The 18,089-nt window shown below is 42.4% G+C and overlaps 1 protein-coding gene across 4 annotated transcripts in view; it reads left to right on the plus strand.

The window, feature by feature from the left end:
• The window catches only part of LOC115133077 (muskelin), a 29,638-nt gene that overhangs the window by 2,489 nt on the left and 9,060 nt on the right, over positions 1–18,089 (plus strand). The window contains exons 2-12 of one of the 4 annotated variants that reach the window (XM_029665937.2): positions 5,863–5,932; positions 7,572–7,714; positions 7,807–7,895; positions 8,070–8,179; positions 8,858–9,050; positions 9,443–9,577; positions 9,774–9,839; positions 13,135–13,247; positions 13,642–13,854; positions 14,240–14,461; positions 14,885–15,014. In XM_029665937.2, the coding sequence (XP_029521797.1) occupies positions 5,863–5,932; positions 7,572–7,714; positions 7,807–7,895; positions 8,070–8,179; positions 8,858–9,050; positions 9,443–9,577; positions 9,774–9,839; positions 13,135–13,247; positions 13,642–13,854; positions 14,240–14,461; positions 14,885–15,014 (1,484 nt within the window). Of the gene's footprint in view, positions 1–5,862; positions 5,933–5,983; positions 7,422–7,571; positions 7,715–7,806; positions 7,896–8,069; positions 8,180–8,857; positions 9,051–9,442; positions 9,578–9,773; positions 9,840–13,134; positions 13,248–13,641; positions 13,855–14,239; positions 14,462–14,884; positions 15,015–18,089 lie in introns of those variants that run through there. The other 3 variants (XM_029665938.2, XM_029665939.2, XM_029665940.2) reach the window with 3 other exon arrangements.

Below are 18,089 nucleotides of genomic sequence, written 5' to 3' on the forward strand. Positions count from 1 at the left end.
GGCGTTTGGTAAACAAATCCAAATGCGCGATCTGGTCCATTCGGACGAAATGTTCAAAAAGTTATATTTACAGGTCGAAGAAACTTGTCAAACTAAGTGTAGAATCAATCTTTAGGATGTTTTTACCATAAAAGTTCAATAATGTTCCAACCGGAGAATTCCATTGTCTGTTGAAAAGCAATGGAACGACAGCTACCTCTCAAGTGAAAGCGCGTGACTGAGAACGAGGCTGTAGGCAGACCACTGACTCAAAGGACTCCCATCCGGTCCCTCATCACATGAGAAGCCTGAAACAAAGTTCCAAAGACAGTTGACATCTAGTGGGAGCCTTAGGAAGTGCAACATAACCAATATCCCACTGTGTATTCAATCGGGGTGAGTTCAAAAACTACAAACCTCAGATTTCCCACTTCCTGTTTGGATTTTTTCTCAGGTTTTTTGCCTGCCATATGAGTTCTGTTATACTCAGACATCATTCAAACAGTTTTAGAAACTTCAGAGTGTTTTCTATCCAATACTAATAATAATATGCATATATTAGCATCTGGGACTGAGTAGGAGGCATTTCACTCTGGGCACGCTATTCATCCAAAAGTGAAAATGCTGCCCCCTATCCCAAAGAAGTTTTAAGTGAACTATTTAAGATATACCAAATAAATTCAGCTGGGTTTTGCTACATAACTTGTGAATGTTGCTAAATGGCTCATGTTAACTAAGCTTGCAAGATCAAGCTTCTTGGTAGCAGCAGCAGAGAATCCCCTGCTGCCTAATATTTGTTTTGCGCATGCTGCAAACTGCGTTTTAAGATGCTTGCATCTTTGAGCTGAGTTGTCTGTCCAAGTAGTAAATATTTGCATGCGCTCGTTAGCATTTACCTAGCATCCGCTATGAGAACTTTGTACTTACCAGATTGCTAACAAGTACTTTCTTTGGGGCGTTTTTTATGTTTGAAAAAATGTAATCATAACTTGCGTGCACTACTGTAATACAGTCTATCCCGGAATGGCACAGGCATGGTATGGAAATCTGGATACCGCTGAACCCTGATCATTGGTCTCTGTACTACATAGAAATGCATAGTTCTACACAAAGGTAGAAATATGCAATATCATCCTTTGCATATATAGGTATTATTTGACACACTGGCTATTATTCTAATGAGCTCCGCTCCCAAACACGACCAAATTTGGTTGGTCCGGACTGAACCAAATCTGATCTAATCATGGACGTCTATGTTTCACAAGTTTAGGCATCAAATTACAGTACAGTAGAGTTTAGTACAGTAGTGTCATATAGTACAGTACATTATACCTTACTCTAGTGTGCTCTACGTTACTCAACCTTTTGTTGTCCAGACTGTTTTCACCCTCTTGCTTTGACAACCAGATGACAGAAAAATGAAACAAATGAGCTGAACATAAGGGAGGACAGTAGGTGACCCAACTGTAGTTTGTGACTACTCTGACTTAGTAACAGTATTACGAGTTTTAATCCGTTAATAATTCATAAACTGAAATGTATATCAGGAAAAACACCAACTAACCTAATTGGTAGGTCTACCTTTACTTGTTACTTCTGTGAACCACAGACCACATGTTTTATACATGAGCCTATCGGTGCAGTATTTAACTTTGGGGGGGTAAGTCAATCAAATTAAATACAATTGATTTAAAAAGGCCTTTCTACATCAGCAGATGTCACAAAGTGTTTTTATAGAAACCCAGCCTAAAACCCCAAACGGCCAGCTATGAAGCTGGCTTGGAAAACTCCCTAGAAGGCAGAAACCTAGGAAGAAACCTAGGGAGGATCCGGGCTCTGAGGGGCAGTCAGTCCTCACCTGGCTGTGCCAGTTGGAGATTATAAGAGTATGTGGCCATTCAGGCCAGCTCAAGATGCAAGTGCCTTGGTTAAAGCCACAATGGCAAGAGATGCTATATCAGTGGCGGTTTTAGCATGTAAATCTTGGTGGGGGGGGGGGGGAATAACGAGGGATACATGCCAGCAAAGACGCAACACTAAACAATACATTCATTTTAACGGTGACAGTGTCCACAAACTGTTAGGACCTACATAAAGCAGTTCCAACAGCAGTCCCAACACCTTACCACTGCTACACCTGGCTATCAGTGGAGGCTTGTCTGGCAGCGAAACAGTTCATTCAGCCTCATTTACTGCCCTTAAAAAAAACAGCTCATATGGCTGACTTGCTTAAACAAATGTGTTTTCTACTGACAACTGACATGTCCCCTTATGCCATAGTTTGCACGACAAGCGGATAAGAGGCAATCCGTAATTTCTGTTAAGACATTAATGAGCGAGCTAGGACAGACGTAGTCAATATAACTATTTGCTCAGCACTTTGCTCAGCATTTGCTCAGACAGAATTCAGTATTCTCTCTGTATACCAAGTCACCCGTAGGATAAATAAAGGGGGCATATAAGCAGACAATGAAAGCTCTTACAAGATATGATGATGACATTTCTGTGAAACATGCTATAGGCTACATGTGCACCACCAAGTCAGAACAGTAGGCTAAGTTATGAGGTGGAAATGGACCAAATTATTAGGGTGAGGCACATGGGCTGCTAACACAACATACACTTAGTATTACTTTCTTATCCACGGTATACATATCTTCCTGGCATATTACATCATTTATGTAGCAGCATACAATACATTTTTGGACTCATCTTGTTGTGCCTTGCTCACTTGAACAGGAAGGTGGCTTGGCGGTCCTTTTGGGCAAATTTTGTCATCGAGTCTGGCATTCTCTGGATTTTTGGTGCTTTCAAGACAACTGGGAACTCTGGAGGGGGGGGGGGGTTGTGAATCATGACGACGTCAGTGATCTTCAAGTCGTCGCTCTAGAAAGAGGCCCGAGTTCCGAATTTCACAATTCCGAGTTGGATGAAAGTTCAAAACGTTTCTTCCCAGTCGTCGCTCGTTTTTCCAGAGTTTCCAGTTGTCTTGAACTCACTGAAGTCAGATTTTGCAGTTCTGGGTTAACAGTTGTTTTGGGCGCAGCATAAATCATGTTTCATTAACAGCATGGCCAATGTTGAATGTTTATCATTTTAAACTACTAACCCTTAATCTTGGACTTGGGACCCACTGCCACTCCACTGAATAGCAGGATATTGATTGCTTTGCAAGGCTTGCAGTTAGTAGAGGTCGACCGATTAATCGGAATGGCCGGTTTTCATAACAATCTGAAATCGGTATTTTTGGACACCGATTTGGCCAATATTTTTTTTTTTTGGTGTGTGTGTTTTTTTAACACCTTTATTTAACTAGGCAAGTCAGTTAAGAACACATTCTTATTTTCAATGACAGCCTAGGAACGGTGGGTTAACTGCTTCGTTCAGGGGCAGAACGACAGATTTTCACCTTGTCCGCTCGGGGGATCCAACCTTGCAACCTTACAGTTAACTAGTCCAACGCTATAACCACCTGCCTCTCGTTGCACTCCACAAGTAGACTGCCTGTTACGCGAATGCAGTAAGCCAAGTTGTAATAATTGTATAATTATTGTATAATCACTAGTTAACTACATATGGTTGATGATATTACTAGTTTATCTAGCGTGTCCTGCGTTGCATATAATCTGACTGAGCATACAAGTATCTGACTGAGCGGTGGTAGGCAGCAGCAGGCTCGTAAGCATTCATTCAAACAGCACTTTCGTGTGTTTTGCCAGCAGCTCTTCGTTGTGCGTCAAGCATTGCACTGTTTATGACTTCAAGCCTATCAACTCCCGAGATGAGGCTGGTGTAACCGAAGTGAAATGTTTAGCGGGGTGCGCACTAATAGTGTTTCAAACGTCACTCGTTCTGAGCCTTGGAGTGGTTGTTCCCCTTGCTCTGCATCCGTAACGCTGCTTCGAGGGTGGCTGTTGTCGTTGTGTTCCTGGTTCCAGCCCAGGGAGGAGCGAGGAGAGGGACGGAAGCTATACTGTTACACTGGCAATACTAAAGTGCCTATAAGAACATCCAATAGTCAAAGGTTAATGAAATACAAATGGTATAGAGGGAAATAGTCCTATAATAACTTCAACCTAAAACTTCTTACCTGGGAATATTGAAGACTCATGTTAAAAGGAACCACCATATGTTCTCATGTTCTGAGCAAGGAACTGAAACGTTAGCTTTCTTACAATTAATCGTTATAGACTTTTTTGGTCCTCCAATAATCGGTATCGGCGTTGAAAAATCATAATCGGTCGACCTCTAGCAGTTAGCCACTGATTCCTTCTAAACCATTCATTGTTGAATTTGCGATTTCCAACTTTTTGTGTAATGTTTATGTCCAATAGCCGAGGAGCACCGATACGTTTTACCTTTAATTTCTCTTCATTATTTCTCTTCATATGACAAGGATTAAAAAGGATTTGCCAGTAGATTGACAACTTGATTCATGATGATGATTGCCAGCTAACATTTTGAAAGTATGATGTTGACATAATCAGTCCAGTCAAAGCTACTGTAGATAAGATGTGGTTTGATGTTATTTTATCTGTGGCCAATGACCTTGAGCCTTCTTGGATGGGCACTTCAAATGTAACTCCATGGCAGCACCCAGGGGGCTTGAATTTTCTAGCTCTACTCTTAGACTTGGCGGTGACGTAGTGTGTCCCCATGAGTGACAGAACACTGAGCCAATCACGGTGCAACACTCCATATTTTCTGCTGGCTTGCCCCACCACCACAGAAAGCACTGAACTAGGATGAACACCTGCATTTTGGAGCTGCCTTAAGTATGCGGTTTTATTAACTTTTTTCTACATTGTTTGCAAACTGATATGTGACACAATAACATGCAAAAAATGTGGGGCTCAAAGCAGCCTCTGCACCACGTGCCCCGAATGACAGGTTGCCAGTTTACTGTATAATACATGGGATCAGAGAGCAGCATCCTTCCATTGGCAATACCAGTGACAGTGATAATGAATGTTATTTTGCAAGGGGGGGGGGGATTTGGGGTCTTGAGCTTTCAGACAAGTTTAACATTAAATTTTTTTTTTTTTATGTCATACCCGGGAGAGAAATTAGAAGCTGTCTTAAAGATATGTGTGTTTTTGGTAACAGAATTACAAGGCACAAGGCAATGTTTCTTAAGCTTAATTTCTCCTATACTAATTGCGTGTTGATATAAGTTCTTAACTTCAATAATATTATTGTGTTTTGATGTATTTCTAATACCTTTTTAAAGACATGTTCCGGTACCTTGGCAACTACTTAAACCTCCTGCTTTGGGCTAGATGTGTCAATGTTTAGTTCATACATGCAGAATCACTGTCTCACTTCAATTAGCCACGAAATTCCTAGTTCGAAAGGAACTGTTTTTCTGGAAGCTGTGCTGCGCTATTTTCCCCCAAGTGGATCTGCCCCCTAGCAATTTGTGTTCAACCAATGAGCTTCAGCCCCTCACCATATGAGACAGCTAGCAAGATACACAACGGTACAAGATACCCGCACGGCAGAGCGAGTGAGAGAGCAGTGACATGTTGCACATACATGTGACGTAGTATGCAATTTTCAGGGACCACTTTTGCCTATACGAAAGTACCAGAGAATCCATCGAAGACCCATTTTCCTTCTGTTTGACCAGAAATCAAAGCCAGTACTTATGCCTAATTTTTAAGATGGAAAATGGTTGAAAATGTATCTATGCCTTCTATGCCCAAAATATACACGCTTAGCTTTTTTTGACTCCCAATTTGATATGCTGCTATGAACTCCCCGCACATGTGGTGCTCATGGGTCCTTTTGACATGGATATTACCCTATCCCTTTGCTCACAACAAATGGTTGCATGTTGGCTGAAACATGTCCTTTCTCCCATCTTTCCCTTTCTGTGTGTAGAAACATCTTGGTGGACAAACCCAATGACCAGTCCTCCAGGTGGTCGTCTGAGAGCAACTACCCTCCACAGGTAACGTCTGCTGTGCCCCGCCCACATAGACTGTCTCATACTCAAGCCTACCTGTCACTCACACACCTTCCATGCCTTGTGCATTACCTGTCTTGGGATGGGGCTCTTCAGTAGAGGGTCTGTGCCAAGTTGCATACAACATCCGTGTTCTCAATTCACTGGTGTCTGCAAAATAGTAGCGCCTAATAGACGGGTTGGTTGTCTAGCAACAAAAGCATTCAACTATGGGGCAAAACAGACTGCGTTGGCTTAGATTGACGACATGTAAACTATATTTAGTCTCCAGAATTTATTGAAAACATAAATACATTTGCACAATGTGCACATGTTGCCTCTCAAATACATTGTTACACTTGTTGGATAGCTAGCTAGTGAATTTGAGCCTTTTTAGCATTGACATGAAATCAGGCAAAACACCTCAAAACAAGACGTGGTATAGTTCAAGAAAAATATTAAACTAGTTGAAACGAGTCACTTACGATTCCCCACATAGCTACCAACAATGACAAGAAACTGCTATCTGGCCATCCAGTCATAAAATCCACAGACTTCTGCCCCATTGAAGTGTCAGCTGACAACGCACGCATCTTCAGTATGCATCTTGCATTTGCACTTTTGGGAATAGGATGTTGCCCAGCGTAGCGTGTTTGACTGTGTTGTGGTTACGGGCAGAGGAAATTGAAAGTTTGTTTTTGCTGCAAGAGGAAACTAAGCATGTCTGTCTTAACCACCTAAGCTAGACATTCAAGTGTGGCAGAGGCAAAACTCCACTGCATCTAAGTCAAATACTTTTCACACAATAAAGATGTTGAACTCTCATCAACCCCTTTTATCCTTTCAAAGAGATGGAGGTTGTGGAGAGGTAAAGCCATGAAAATAATTATACTGAACAAATGATAAAGCTATACCCCATTGCAAAGCTTATTTTCTTTATTCAATAAATGAAGACGGAGTCTTTTCATTTAAATATTTTATAATGGTTTCTGTGGCAACAAGAAACGACAAATCATTGAGATATGGGTCTTTTCATTATCAAGTGTGCCATGTTTTTAGGTGACGGAACAGGACTGTTTTGGAAAAGAAAGATCGATATACCCAAGCCTAGGAGTAATCCCTCTGTGTTAAATGTACCCTAGGCGATAACCTAATGAGATGCAATATGTCTGCCTTTATTATTGTTGAAAATTGTTGAAGATGGAACCGTATCAGAGGACCCATTAGTAAGCCCAGCAGATGCACTCTGGTAGTGGATGGTTATTGCTCACTCACACAGCCATTTAAACCTACAGGATTTGTAGAAACATGGGTCTCCAGGGATTGTGGGTTGCCTGGTTTCCAGCAAAGCAGATTTAATCGATGTTCCATCTGTGCTGCTCTATCCCCTCTGTCTCTCCCAGAGCGCTCAGGCCAGTGCCCTGTCCTGTCGGTAGCAGATATGCCCAGGCTAGTTACCACTCCAATGACCTGTGAACAGCAGTTCTCCTCTGCGGTCTGTGCCATCTGCAGTGTTGTGAAACACGTTCGGAGAGCAGTAGAATGAAAACTGCAGTGTCATGTGTTGATAATATAGATCGGACACTGCGTTATGAGTTATTGTGAGAGACCGCTGATCAGATTCTCCCCTCTATTTTCCCTCCAGTATTTAATGTTGAAAATGGAAAGGCCAGCGATCGTTCAAAGCATCACCTTTGGGAAGTATGAGAAGACTCACGTGTGCAACCTGAAGAAGTTCAAAGTGTTTGGTGGGATGAGCGAAGAGAACATGACAGAACTCCTGTCCAGGTAATGGGTGAGGGCAGAGGGACAGTGAAGTGTTATTCTTTACTGTATAAATAACCTACCTTCCTGTCTGTACCATATTTATTCCTCTGCAGTGGCCTGAAGAATGACTACAACAAGGAGACCTTCACCTTGAAACACAAGATCGACGAACAGATGTTTCCCTGCAGATTTGTTAAAATAGGTGAGTTTGGAAATGGAATGGGGCCCAAGGCTTGGGCCTACGTGTTGTACAGACTCTGTCCAGCTTGAAAATGATTAGAGTGAAGGGATGCTACATGGCTGGAGATGGAAATAAGTCAAACTGGTGAAATAGTTGATGACTTAAATTATAGACCGTTCTCTTTGTCTCTCTCAGTGCCACTGATGTCTTGGGGGCCCAGTTTTAACTTCAGTATCTGGTACATTGAGCTGCATGGCATAGAGGAACCTGATGTAGTGCAGCCCTGCCTTAACTGGTACAGCAAGGTGAGCCTGCCTCTGAGACGCTCACATACACAGTTGGTTAAGGGAGAGTGTGTTACTTAAGCAATAAGGCCAGAGAGGGTGTGGTATTTGCAGAGTGTCTGGATACAGCCCTTAGCCATGGTATATTGGCCATATACTACAAACTCCAGAGATGCCTTATTGATATTATAAACTGGTTACCAACGTAATTCGAGCAGTAACAATAATATTTTCTCATACCTATGGTATACGGTCTGATATACCATGGCTGTCAGCCAATCTGCATTCAGGACTCGAACCACCCAGTTTATAATTAAACAATAAGGCCCGATGAGGTGCGGTATATGGCCAATATACCATGGCTATAGGCTGTTCATAGGTACAATGCAACTCGGATTGCCTGGACACAGCCCGTAGCCATGGTATATTGGCCATATACCACAAACCCCTGAGGTGCCTTAATGCTGTTATAAACTTGTTACCAACATATTTAGAACAGTAAAACATTTTTGTTGTTGTCATACCTGTGGTATACGGTCTGATATACCACAGCTTTCAGCCAATCAGCATTCAGGGCTCGACCCACCCAGTTTATAATATGAAGTATAACATTTGTGATGAAAAACATTGAACAAAGATGGAGCCAATATTACAGTCAGTGTGTTCCCTCCCACTGGCCCCTCCCCTGTATTCCTCTAGTACCGGGAACAGGAAGCGATCCGCCTGTGCTTGAAGCACTTCCGGCAGCATAACTACACAGAGGCCTTTGAGTCGCTGCAGAAGAAGACACGCATCGCGTTGGAACACCAAATGCTGACACACCTCCACGACCGCCTGGTACTCCGGGGAGACTTTGATGCCTGTGAGGAGCTCATCGACAAAGCCGTCAAAGGTCCTGACACCCACACCTCCTCAGAAAGACCGATGGGGGCTGGACCTACTGCCCTGTACACATCAACTTCAATACAACTACATGACCTCAATCATCATACTAACTACAGACCTCTACCATCCCATGACTGAGAACTTAAAACCTAGCTCGGCTTATATTTAGCTCATAAATTCAGTGGATACCATAGTGATTTATTATTTACACTATAGATCCATGTATCTATACATTACCTTTTCATTTTATCAGATTGATTTGAAACCACAGGGCGTGGCAATGTCATCCTGACATCATCCTTTCTTTTTGAGGTTAAAAAGGTAACAAAACTATTCACTTCTATCTCCTGGCTAAAATAATCTGGACAATCTTCCCGTGTTTGACCTTTTCCTCTGTAGACGGTTTATTTAACCAGTACATCAGCCAGCAAGAGTACAAGCCAAGATGGAGTCAGATCATCCCCAAGAGTAACAAAGGTACAACCGCCCAAGAGCCAAGCCCAGATGACATGAACAGTGAGACAAACTACTCAAGTAGGAAATGTGTTCTCATTAACAAAATGCTATGGTATGCTGTACATTACCGGTCTATAGCGATTAATCAATTTTTCCCCCCACCCCCCCTTTCTCTTCTGCTCCTCTATTTTCTTTCAACACTCCCATCCATCACCTACATCTTATTCCCTCCTTTCCCTCAACCCCTTTCTCCTGCTCCCATCGCTCTCTCCAGGTAATGAGGATGACAACAGACCAGGGATGAGGGGGGGTCATCAGATGGTCATCGATGTTCAGACAGGTGAGGCATGCCTGCTAAAACCACACCTAGACAACACCCCCTATAATGTCGCCGATTACTTCAACTGGAATTCTTCCTCTTCCAAATGTGTTTTACAAACTGGCCTTAAAGGCCCCCACCAGAGGGCGATGTCATTCTGGTCCTTTAGCAGAAATTGACGTTTAGGTTCCACCTCTGCAGAATGACGCAGGCTGCTAATGCATATTCAAGAATTGGGGGTGGGAATGCCGTGGGTGCTTTCCACGTGGAGTGGACAAATAACAACAAGTAGGGCACCAACAGCTGTCAGTGTAGCTAGCTAGCATGCTAACCTAATTCGGCTAACTAATGTTATCTGTTGCTACACTGCATTCAAAAGATTAGGCAGCTAGGCTATGGCTGGTTCTGGAGTTGGATTTGTCATAAGAATGTAGGGAAAACTTTGCCACAGGTGGATAGGGTAAAGCAGTGTCTTTGCAATCTATTGTATCTCCAAAGGTTTGTCATTGTTCATAAATTGTGGCTGGGAATCTGCCATAGAAATGGAAAGAATAAGATGACGCTCTGGTAATATGGATAGCCTAACAGGGGTGCGACTTTCACTTTCCCCTCCAGTTTTATCATTAGAATGTGATACAAAACGAGGCAACGGTGTGCTTTAGGACCATGTGGATGCCTCCGAGCGGTTGAGTAGGCTGTTTGGAGTGTTTATCCAACTGGTTAAGACCAAAGTTGCGTTCCTGCCAACTATTGAACGGTGTGGACTAGAGACACATTTTTCTACATTGTAATGGACACGGGGAAACCTCACAGCTAGTGGAGGTGAAATGATAGGCTACAATGACTGCGTGCCGCAAATGATATGTAACAACACCCTGAGCGCATCGAACACAAAACACTAATACTTGATGTAACAACAGCACAAGCTAGATAAACAAGTTCGTGGACACTTGATTTCTAGCAGCACCAATCAAAGCAGTGGAGTGTGTTCAAAACCATTCATCTTGCAGGGAGCGTGATTCCAAAATGCAATCATATCACACGCAATTCTAAATAAGTGCAAGTTGACAATTTATCCAATGAATGGATAGTGGAGGTGCAAAAACATAAATTTGTACCCCCTATTTTAATTTGCGCCATGGCTCAGCCTACACTTGACTGCCTATGGTTAAAAGCTGTAGCCAGAGAAGGAAGAGGACGCGAGACACCCCACTCACTGTTTTTCTTTCTTTCTGGTTCAATAAAAGTCAATGAAGTAAGTAGACCAGACCCAGCTGCTGTTGCATTGGTGTCTGTGAGAGACCCAACCCATTAACCAGACCGGAACTGACAATGTTTTCAAATGTCATTGTAGCCAAATATTCTCTATATTGCTCAGCTTAGTTACGACTTGCAAACTTTGCAGGTGTTTCTGATTAATAAACAATGCAATGCTGGTGGGTGGTACCATTTGATGTAAAACCCAGCCCTGAAATGAAACGTGTGCACGTCATTTCATAGGAAAGGACACAGCATTGGCACGAAGTGGGCAGTTTGGGGTTGTCACTTCAAGCCCAAATATATTCTACTTTGATTAAAACAATGACTTATTGACTTTGTGTTGTCCAACGTCGTTGGTAAGCTCTTGCAATCGTCTTTCAACTCGAAAAAGTGGATTTCTACTGCTGTGGGCGTGTAAGACATATTATTGCCTTTTTAAAGCTGTTTTGTAGAAGACACAGTGGTTATTTTAGTGCTCTGTAATGTTTTGGTGGCTTACTTGCCTGTAGGGGTTTGTAAAGACAAAGGCTTGTATTGTGCAGGTGTTTATACAGGCTGTGAGAAGCCTTGCATCTCACTGGTCTGTCTCTCAGGCCCCCAGACACTGAGTACTGTGTTTTTGGCCAATCCAGATGACCTAGAGTAACCCCCCCCCCCCCCCAACCTACAAAAACCTCCACACAGTCTGCACGCCATGCAGACATTACCCCTGTGTGCTGCTCTGCTGATTTGCCATGGTTACGGCCCATTGAACCTGTGCACCGCTGTGTTAATTATGCACTCAAGCTACTCAATTCAGGGGTTCTTCAGGACTTCTGGAATGGAATGTAACTCTCTGTTTACTACAGTTGAAGTGATGATTTCCTCCCAGAATTCTCATGATTGCACTCAGTATGGCAGTATGTAGTCTAAGTTTTTCTTGAATAGCCTTTTTCTATTCCTTAACCCTTTACACTCATGGTAGCAATTGAAAGGGGAAATTATCGGACCAAAGGTGAGGACACAGCAGTCAAGCGTTAGATTAAGACGTCTAACTGGTGTATGGAAGTGGCCACACAGCTCTCCGAAGTGTGCACAGTTACTAAATCATTTCAATTCACTTTTATGACTCAAGGAAAGAGTTTTCAACTATTAGGTGTGTTATTTAGCTCTCCTAGCTGTACCGTTGAAGAATTGAAGCAAGCAAGGCCCTCCATCCCCATCACACAATTATTGTTTTCGCAATCCAGAATTGGTCCATTTATAAATTGCATTCTGTGTCAGATTGGCACAATTTTGAAAGCTTATTCTCTTGCCAACATGACTAGCTAAGTTATATAACACTATCTTCGTGTTAGGCTTTCATACGGCACTTTTCAGAGAAAAGGATAGTCATTTTGGTGTGCATAGAATGGATTATTGAGTACATTCAGGTGCGTGTTCTGCTGCTAATTTTCTTCAGAATGTGACAAACGGGCTCCTTCTGATAAAAATGACCCAGGGTATGATGCCATGTCATCCTTGTAACTGTACATCAAATATAGCGATCATAAACGTTGATAATGTAAAGGACTTGAATTTCGTCATATGGAAAAGCAAAGCGCACATTTGGACCTGTGGGTGTGTGGTTTGCTTGTATGACATCAAAGCAGTATTTATAATCAACGTCTCATCTTTCAAAACAAATCAAGTTCTCTTGATCTACAATATTCCCCTCTCTGATTAAACATGTGCAAAAGTAGCCCAATTAGCGAGAGGGGCGGGTGTATCTTCTTGTTGCGCTTAACTGCTGTTTACAACGCCTGTTGAATTCCATGCAGCTCTGTAGTGGAGACCCTGAGTTCTGACGTCTTGTACAGCATGTTACTGTATAGCCACTGCATTCCAATAGTGCTTATCAGTGACCAAATCTGCCATTTTCAACCAGTATACAGGTTTGAGTGTGAAGGGATAGTTTCAGGACCATTTTGCTTTGCAGTAGTCTTCTTCTTGGTGTTTCAGTATAGGCACCAGAGTAGTTCAGTCATGTTGAATGCATCCCAGGTGTTGACCAGCGTTGGCTCCCTGTTTCCTACAGAGACGGTGTATCTTTTTGGGGGCTGGGACGGCACACAGGACCTGGCTGACTTCTGGGCCTACAGTGTTCAGGAGAACCAGTGGGTCTGCATTTCCAGAGACACAGAGAAGGAGGTGAGAGAGCAAGATGTATGAAAGACAGAAGGATGGTGGAAAAGAGGAGTTATGGTGACACAGAACAACACTGTTAAATGGTCCATACTGATTGTTACAGCTGCTTAATGTGCAGAACACTAAATTGTTTATAGAAATGATCATGATGGTCAAGGTGAAGGTAATGTCTATCTAACGGATGATTATAATGAAGATAATACTTGAAAGTTTCACTATAGGAAAATATAACAAATGCGTAATGTTTCTTATTAGGACCTGGATATCAACCAACGTTCAGTAAATGGTAGCAACGAAGTCACCACATGGGAGCAGGGGGCCGAGTCGTCTCATTCTCCTATTTTATAGATAGTTGGTGTGATGGCTTACCCCCCCCCCCCCCCTTGTCCTCTCCCAGAGTGGTCCCAGTGCGCGGTCCTGTCACAAGATGTGCATCGACAGCCAGCGGCGGCAGATCTACACACTCGGCCGCTACCTAGACTCCAGCGTAAGGAACAGCAAGTCTCTGAAGAGTGACTTCTACCGCTACGACGTCGATGCCAACACCTGGACACTGCTCAGCGAGGACACGTCAGCTGACGGCGGGCCCAAGCTCGTCTTTGACCACCAGGTTACCCCATTATCTCGCCCCTCACACAGCTGTATCACACACAAGTCCAAACTGGACCAAACTGGCTAGGAGTGAATTTAAACACTTTGGGCCTCATTAAAAATAGGTTACAGAGTTTTTTTTTTTTGGTTAAATAATTGGTCCACTTAGCCATCTGGAGGTGAGACCAGAGCACTGATGATGAAGGCTTAGCCGGCTATAGTCTTGACATATTTTCCTCTTTTCCCACTTTTTAAGCTAAAAATTGATCTGTAAATGCCAAGGATTTTTGCATATTTTTTCCACTGCTCTAAGCCCAACACTGAAATCCAAATGTTGAAACTCATGACTCTCTCTTCGTACCCAATCTTTCTCTCCCTTTCTCTCATCCTTCCTCTCCTTATAGATGTGTATGGACTCGGAGAAGCACATGATATATACGTTTGGTGGTCGGATTCTGATGTGTAACGGCAGTGTGGAGGACAGTAGGACGTCCGAGCCCCAGTTCAGTGGGCTGTATGCCTTCCACTGCCAGGCCGGAACCTGGAGCCTGCTCAGAGAAGACTCCTGCAACGCTGGGCCTGAGGATGTCCAGTCACGCATCGGACACTGCATGCTCTTCCACACTGTGAGTTATGGGAGTAGTACCATGACTGGTGTTGATGTTAGGGTAATGTTTGCCTGGATGTTGCTGAACTGTGCTCATACACTCACACATATCAACACACAATGTGGCAACATTGCAGTGACATTCTTTATAGAATTCAGCACAAACACCAGAATGATTTATTGACCGAAACAAATCAATACCCACACAATCATGACTGAAGCATTCAGAATTCACCGCTTTCTGTTTTGTGTTTTTAGAGAAAGCAAAAGACATAACAGAACAAATATGCACCAATTTTACTCTCAGGACGTTTATGAAGCCAAGGAAAATTGTTCAGACTATTATCTTGTTTCACAGAAGAATGTAAACCATTCAGTGTTGGCATGAACTATGAACTAGATTTTGCTCTTCTCTCTCTCATCCCCCCCTTCCTTTCTCCAGAGGAATCGTTGTCTGTATGTGTTCGGAGGTCAGAGGTCAAAGACGTACCTGAATGACTTCTTCAGCTACGACGTGGACGGGGACCATGTGGAGATCATCTCAGACGGAACCAAGAAGGACTCCGGCATGGGTAAGACTGTCCGCTTAGTATCGTACAACCGGCACCTTCATTGTTTAGTGCCAACATTTTGTTCCAAATGGATCTGGTCAGATGTCAGATTGGCAGGTCTAATGCCAAGGGTGTTGCAAGGCTAAACTTATTTAGGTTTTCATGTAGAAGTCCCCTTTACTGCTTTCAGCACGATGCACTTGCACCCTGGGTTCCGACCATTCTGCAGGGCAACAGAGAATCCAGTAGCGTGGCCGTAGTGCGTTTCTTTACAAAGTTGGAATTCATAATTGCTTGCTGTGATTAGAAAGTGAGCAGTTGATGTCATCGGCTTCTGAGAATAGCATTTTTGTCATGTGCAAGTGGGGTTCTTAGAAATTCCCACCCCCGTATTATTGTGGTATTTAGCAAAACCACAGGAACATTTCATTAGATTGCGCTCTCACACCACACACACACACTGTTTCAATCTCTCACAATTCACTTTCTCTTTGGGTTTTATTCTCACTCTCTCACAGAACCACACTCTTTCATCCTCTACTTTTTCTATTACACACACACAGGGTTGCAAAGCTACTGGTATTTCACCGAAGTTACTGGAACCTTCAGTAATTTTGATAATTAACAGAAAAGATAACATAAACTCAGCAAAAAAAGAAACGTCCCTTTTTCAGGAAGGATCTTTTACTTTTTTGGTTACTACATGATTCCATATGTGATATTTCATAGTTTTGATGTCTTCACTATTATTCTACAATGTAGAAATTTGTATTTAAAAAATAATAATAATAAAGAAAAACCTTTGAGTAGGTTTGTCCAAACATTTGACTGATACTGTCTGTCTGTCTAATAAATAAATATATATTCAAACATAAATTACCAAAGTTATCATATCAGCTCAGCAAAAAAGGAAACGTCCTCTCACTGTCAACTGCGTTTATTTTCAGCAAACTTGTGTAAATATTTGGATGAACATAACAAGATTCAACAACTGAGACATAAACTGAACAAGTTCCACAGACATGTGACTAATAGAAATTGAATAATGTGTCCCTGAACAAAGGGGGAGGTCAAAATCAAAAGTAACAGTCAGTATCTGGTGTGGCCACCAGCTGCATTAAGTACTGCAGTGCATCTCGTCCTCATGGACTGCACCAGATTTGCCAGTTCTTGCTGTGAGTCTTACCCCAATCTTCTACCAATTGACCTTAATTGCCTACCATCTGTAAACTGTTAGTGTCTTAACGACCATTCCACAGGTGCATGTTCATTAATTGTTTATGGTTCATTGAACAAGCATGGGAAACAGTGTTTAAACCCTTTACAATTAAGATCTGTGAAGTTATTTGGATTTTTACAAAGAATCTTTGAAAGACAGGGTCCTGAAAAAGGGACGTTTCTTTTTTTGCTGAGTTTAGTCAAGACGTTGACACGGTTATGTAACTTTTAAAAAATTGAAATAATGATTGTGTTCTTCAAACTTTGCTTTCGTCAAAGAATCCTCCATTTGCAGCAATTACAGCCTTATAGACCTTTGGCGTTCTGGTTGTCAGTTTGTTGAGGTAATCTGAAGAGATTTCACACCATGCTTCCTGAAGCACCTCCCATAAATTGGGTTTGGCTTGATGGGCACTTCTTACTTACCATACTGTCAAGCTGCTCCCACAACAGCTCAATAGAGCTGACCAGATCTTCAGTTTCTTGGCAATTTCTCGCATGGAATAGCTTTCATTTCTCAGAACAAGAATAGACTGACGAGTTTCAGAAGACAGTTCTTTGTTTCTGGCCATTTTGAGCCTGTAATCGAACCCAGAAATGCTGATGCTCCAGATACTCAACTAGTCTAAAGAAGGCGCCTGACATTGTTGCATGACTTACGGCCCCTAATGAAGCCAGTTTGGTCTTATTTCACAATTAGTGGCAGTGAGTCCTCTAATCTTGTGGCTAGAATTTTAGAAAGCAATTTTCTATCCACATTCAGAAGGGAAACAAGACTGTACGAGGAACAAGACTCTGGACATTTTCCCTTTTTGAGAATAAGTGAAATGTTGGCTTTTCTCAGCGTTTGAGGGAGTTGGTCATTTGAAAATGAGTGGTTAAACATATCACGCAATGGCTCAAGGATCAGGCCATGGAACTCTTTATAGTACTCTCTACAAAACCCGTCTGGTCCTGGGGCCTTACCATTTTGCAGATTCTTAATTGCGAACACTATCTCTTCCTTGGTAATAGGGGCATTAAGGAGGGACCTCTGCTCTTCGGAGATAGTAGGGAGCTCAATCTTCCAAAATAAGTTCTCCATTAATTTGGGTGCATCTTTTGGCAGTTCTGAGGCATAAAGGTTTGTATAAAATTTCTTAAATTAGTCACTTATCAATTTATTTTCATATAAATGATTACCATCAGAATCAGTAATAGTAGCAATTGACTGAGAGTCAGCCCTCTTTTTAGCTAGGTATGCCAAGTACTTTCCTGGCTTATCGCCATGTTCATATAGCTTTTGCCTGACAAATCTCATTTTCTTTTCAGCGTCCTGTGTTAGGAGAGAGTCTAACGATATTTCCATTAATAGGGCAGGAGTGGGCGTTTTAATGTAGTCCTTCTCTTTAGTTCCTAATTCACCCTATAACATTTTTAGCTTTTTCCGCTTTTTCCGTCTCTTAGTAGCTGTGTATGACATAATCAGACCCCTGGCATACGCTTTACAGGTCTCCCAAAAGAGCGAGGGGTTATCTGTTGATTGAGAGTTAATAGAGAAAAATGCTTTAAACTCTGTAATAAAATATGATGTGAATGTATGGTCTTTAAGAATGGTTGTGTTCACCCTCCAATGTCTTGACCGATTGAATGCCCCATTGAGTTTTATGTCCAGGATCACCTCAGAATTTTCCGGGATTCCCACAACACGAATATTGCATCTGTGTCCTCGATTATCCAAGTCGTCAATGTGCTCCGCCATTTCGCGCACCTGTTTCTCAAGTGCTTTTATCTTAGCGTCCATAGATGTAGTTGAAGTTTCCACTGCAGCAATTCTTCCTTCCGCCTCAACAACACGTTTCACAACCCTCTGTATTTCAGCTGAATGGCCTGCTATTG

This window comes from Oncorhynchus nerka, linkage group LG8 (genome assembly GCF_034236695.1).
Source record: "Oncorhynchus nerka isolate Pitt River linkage group LG8, Oner_Uvic_2.0, whole genome shotgun sequence".
NCBI lineage: Eukaryota > Metazoa > Chordata > Actinopteri > Salmoniformes > Salmonidae > Oncorhynchus > Oncorhynchus nerka.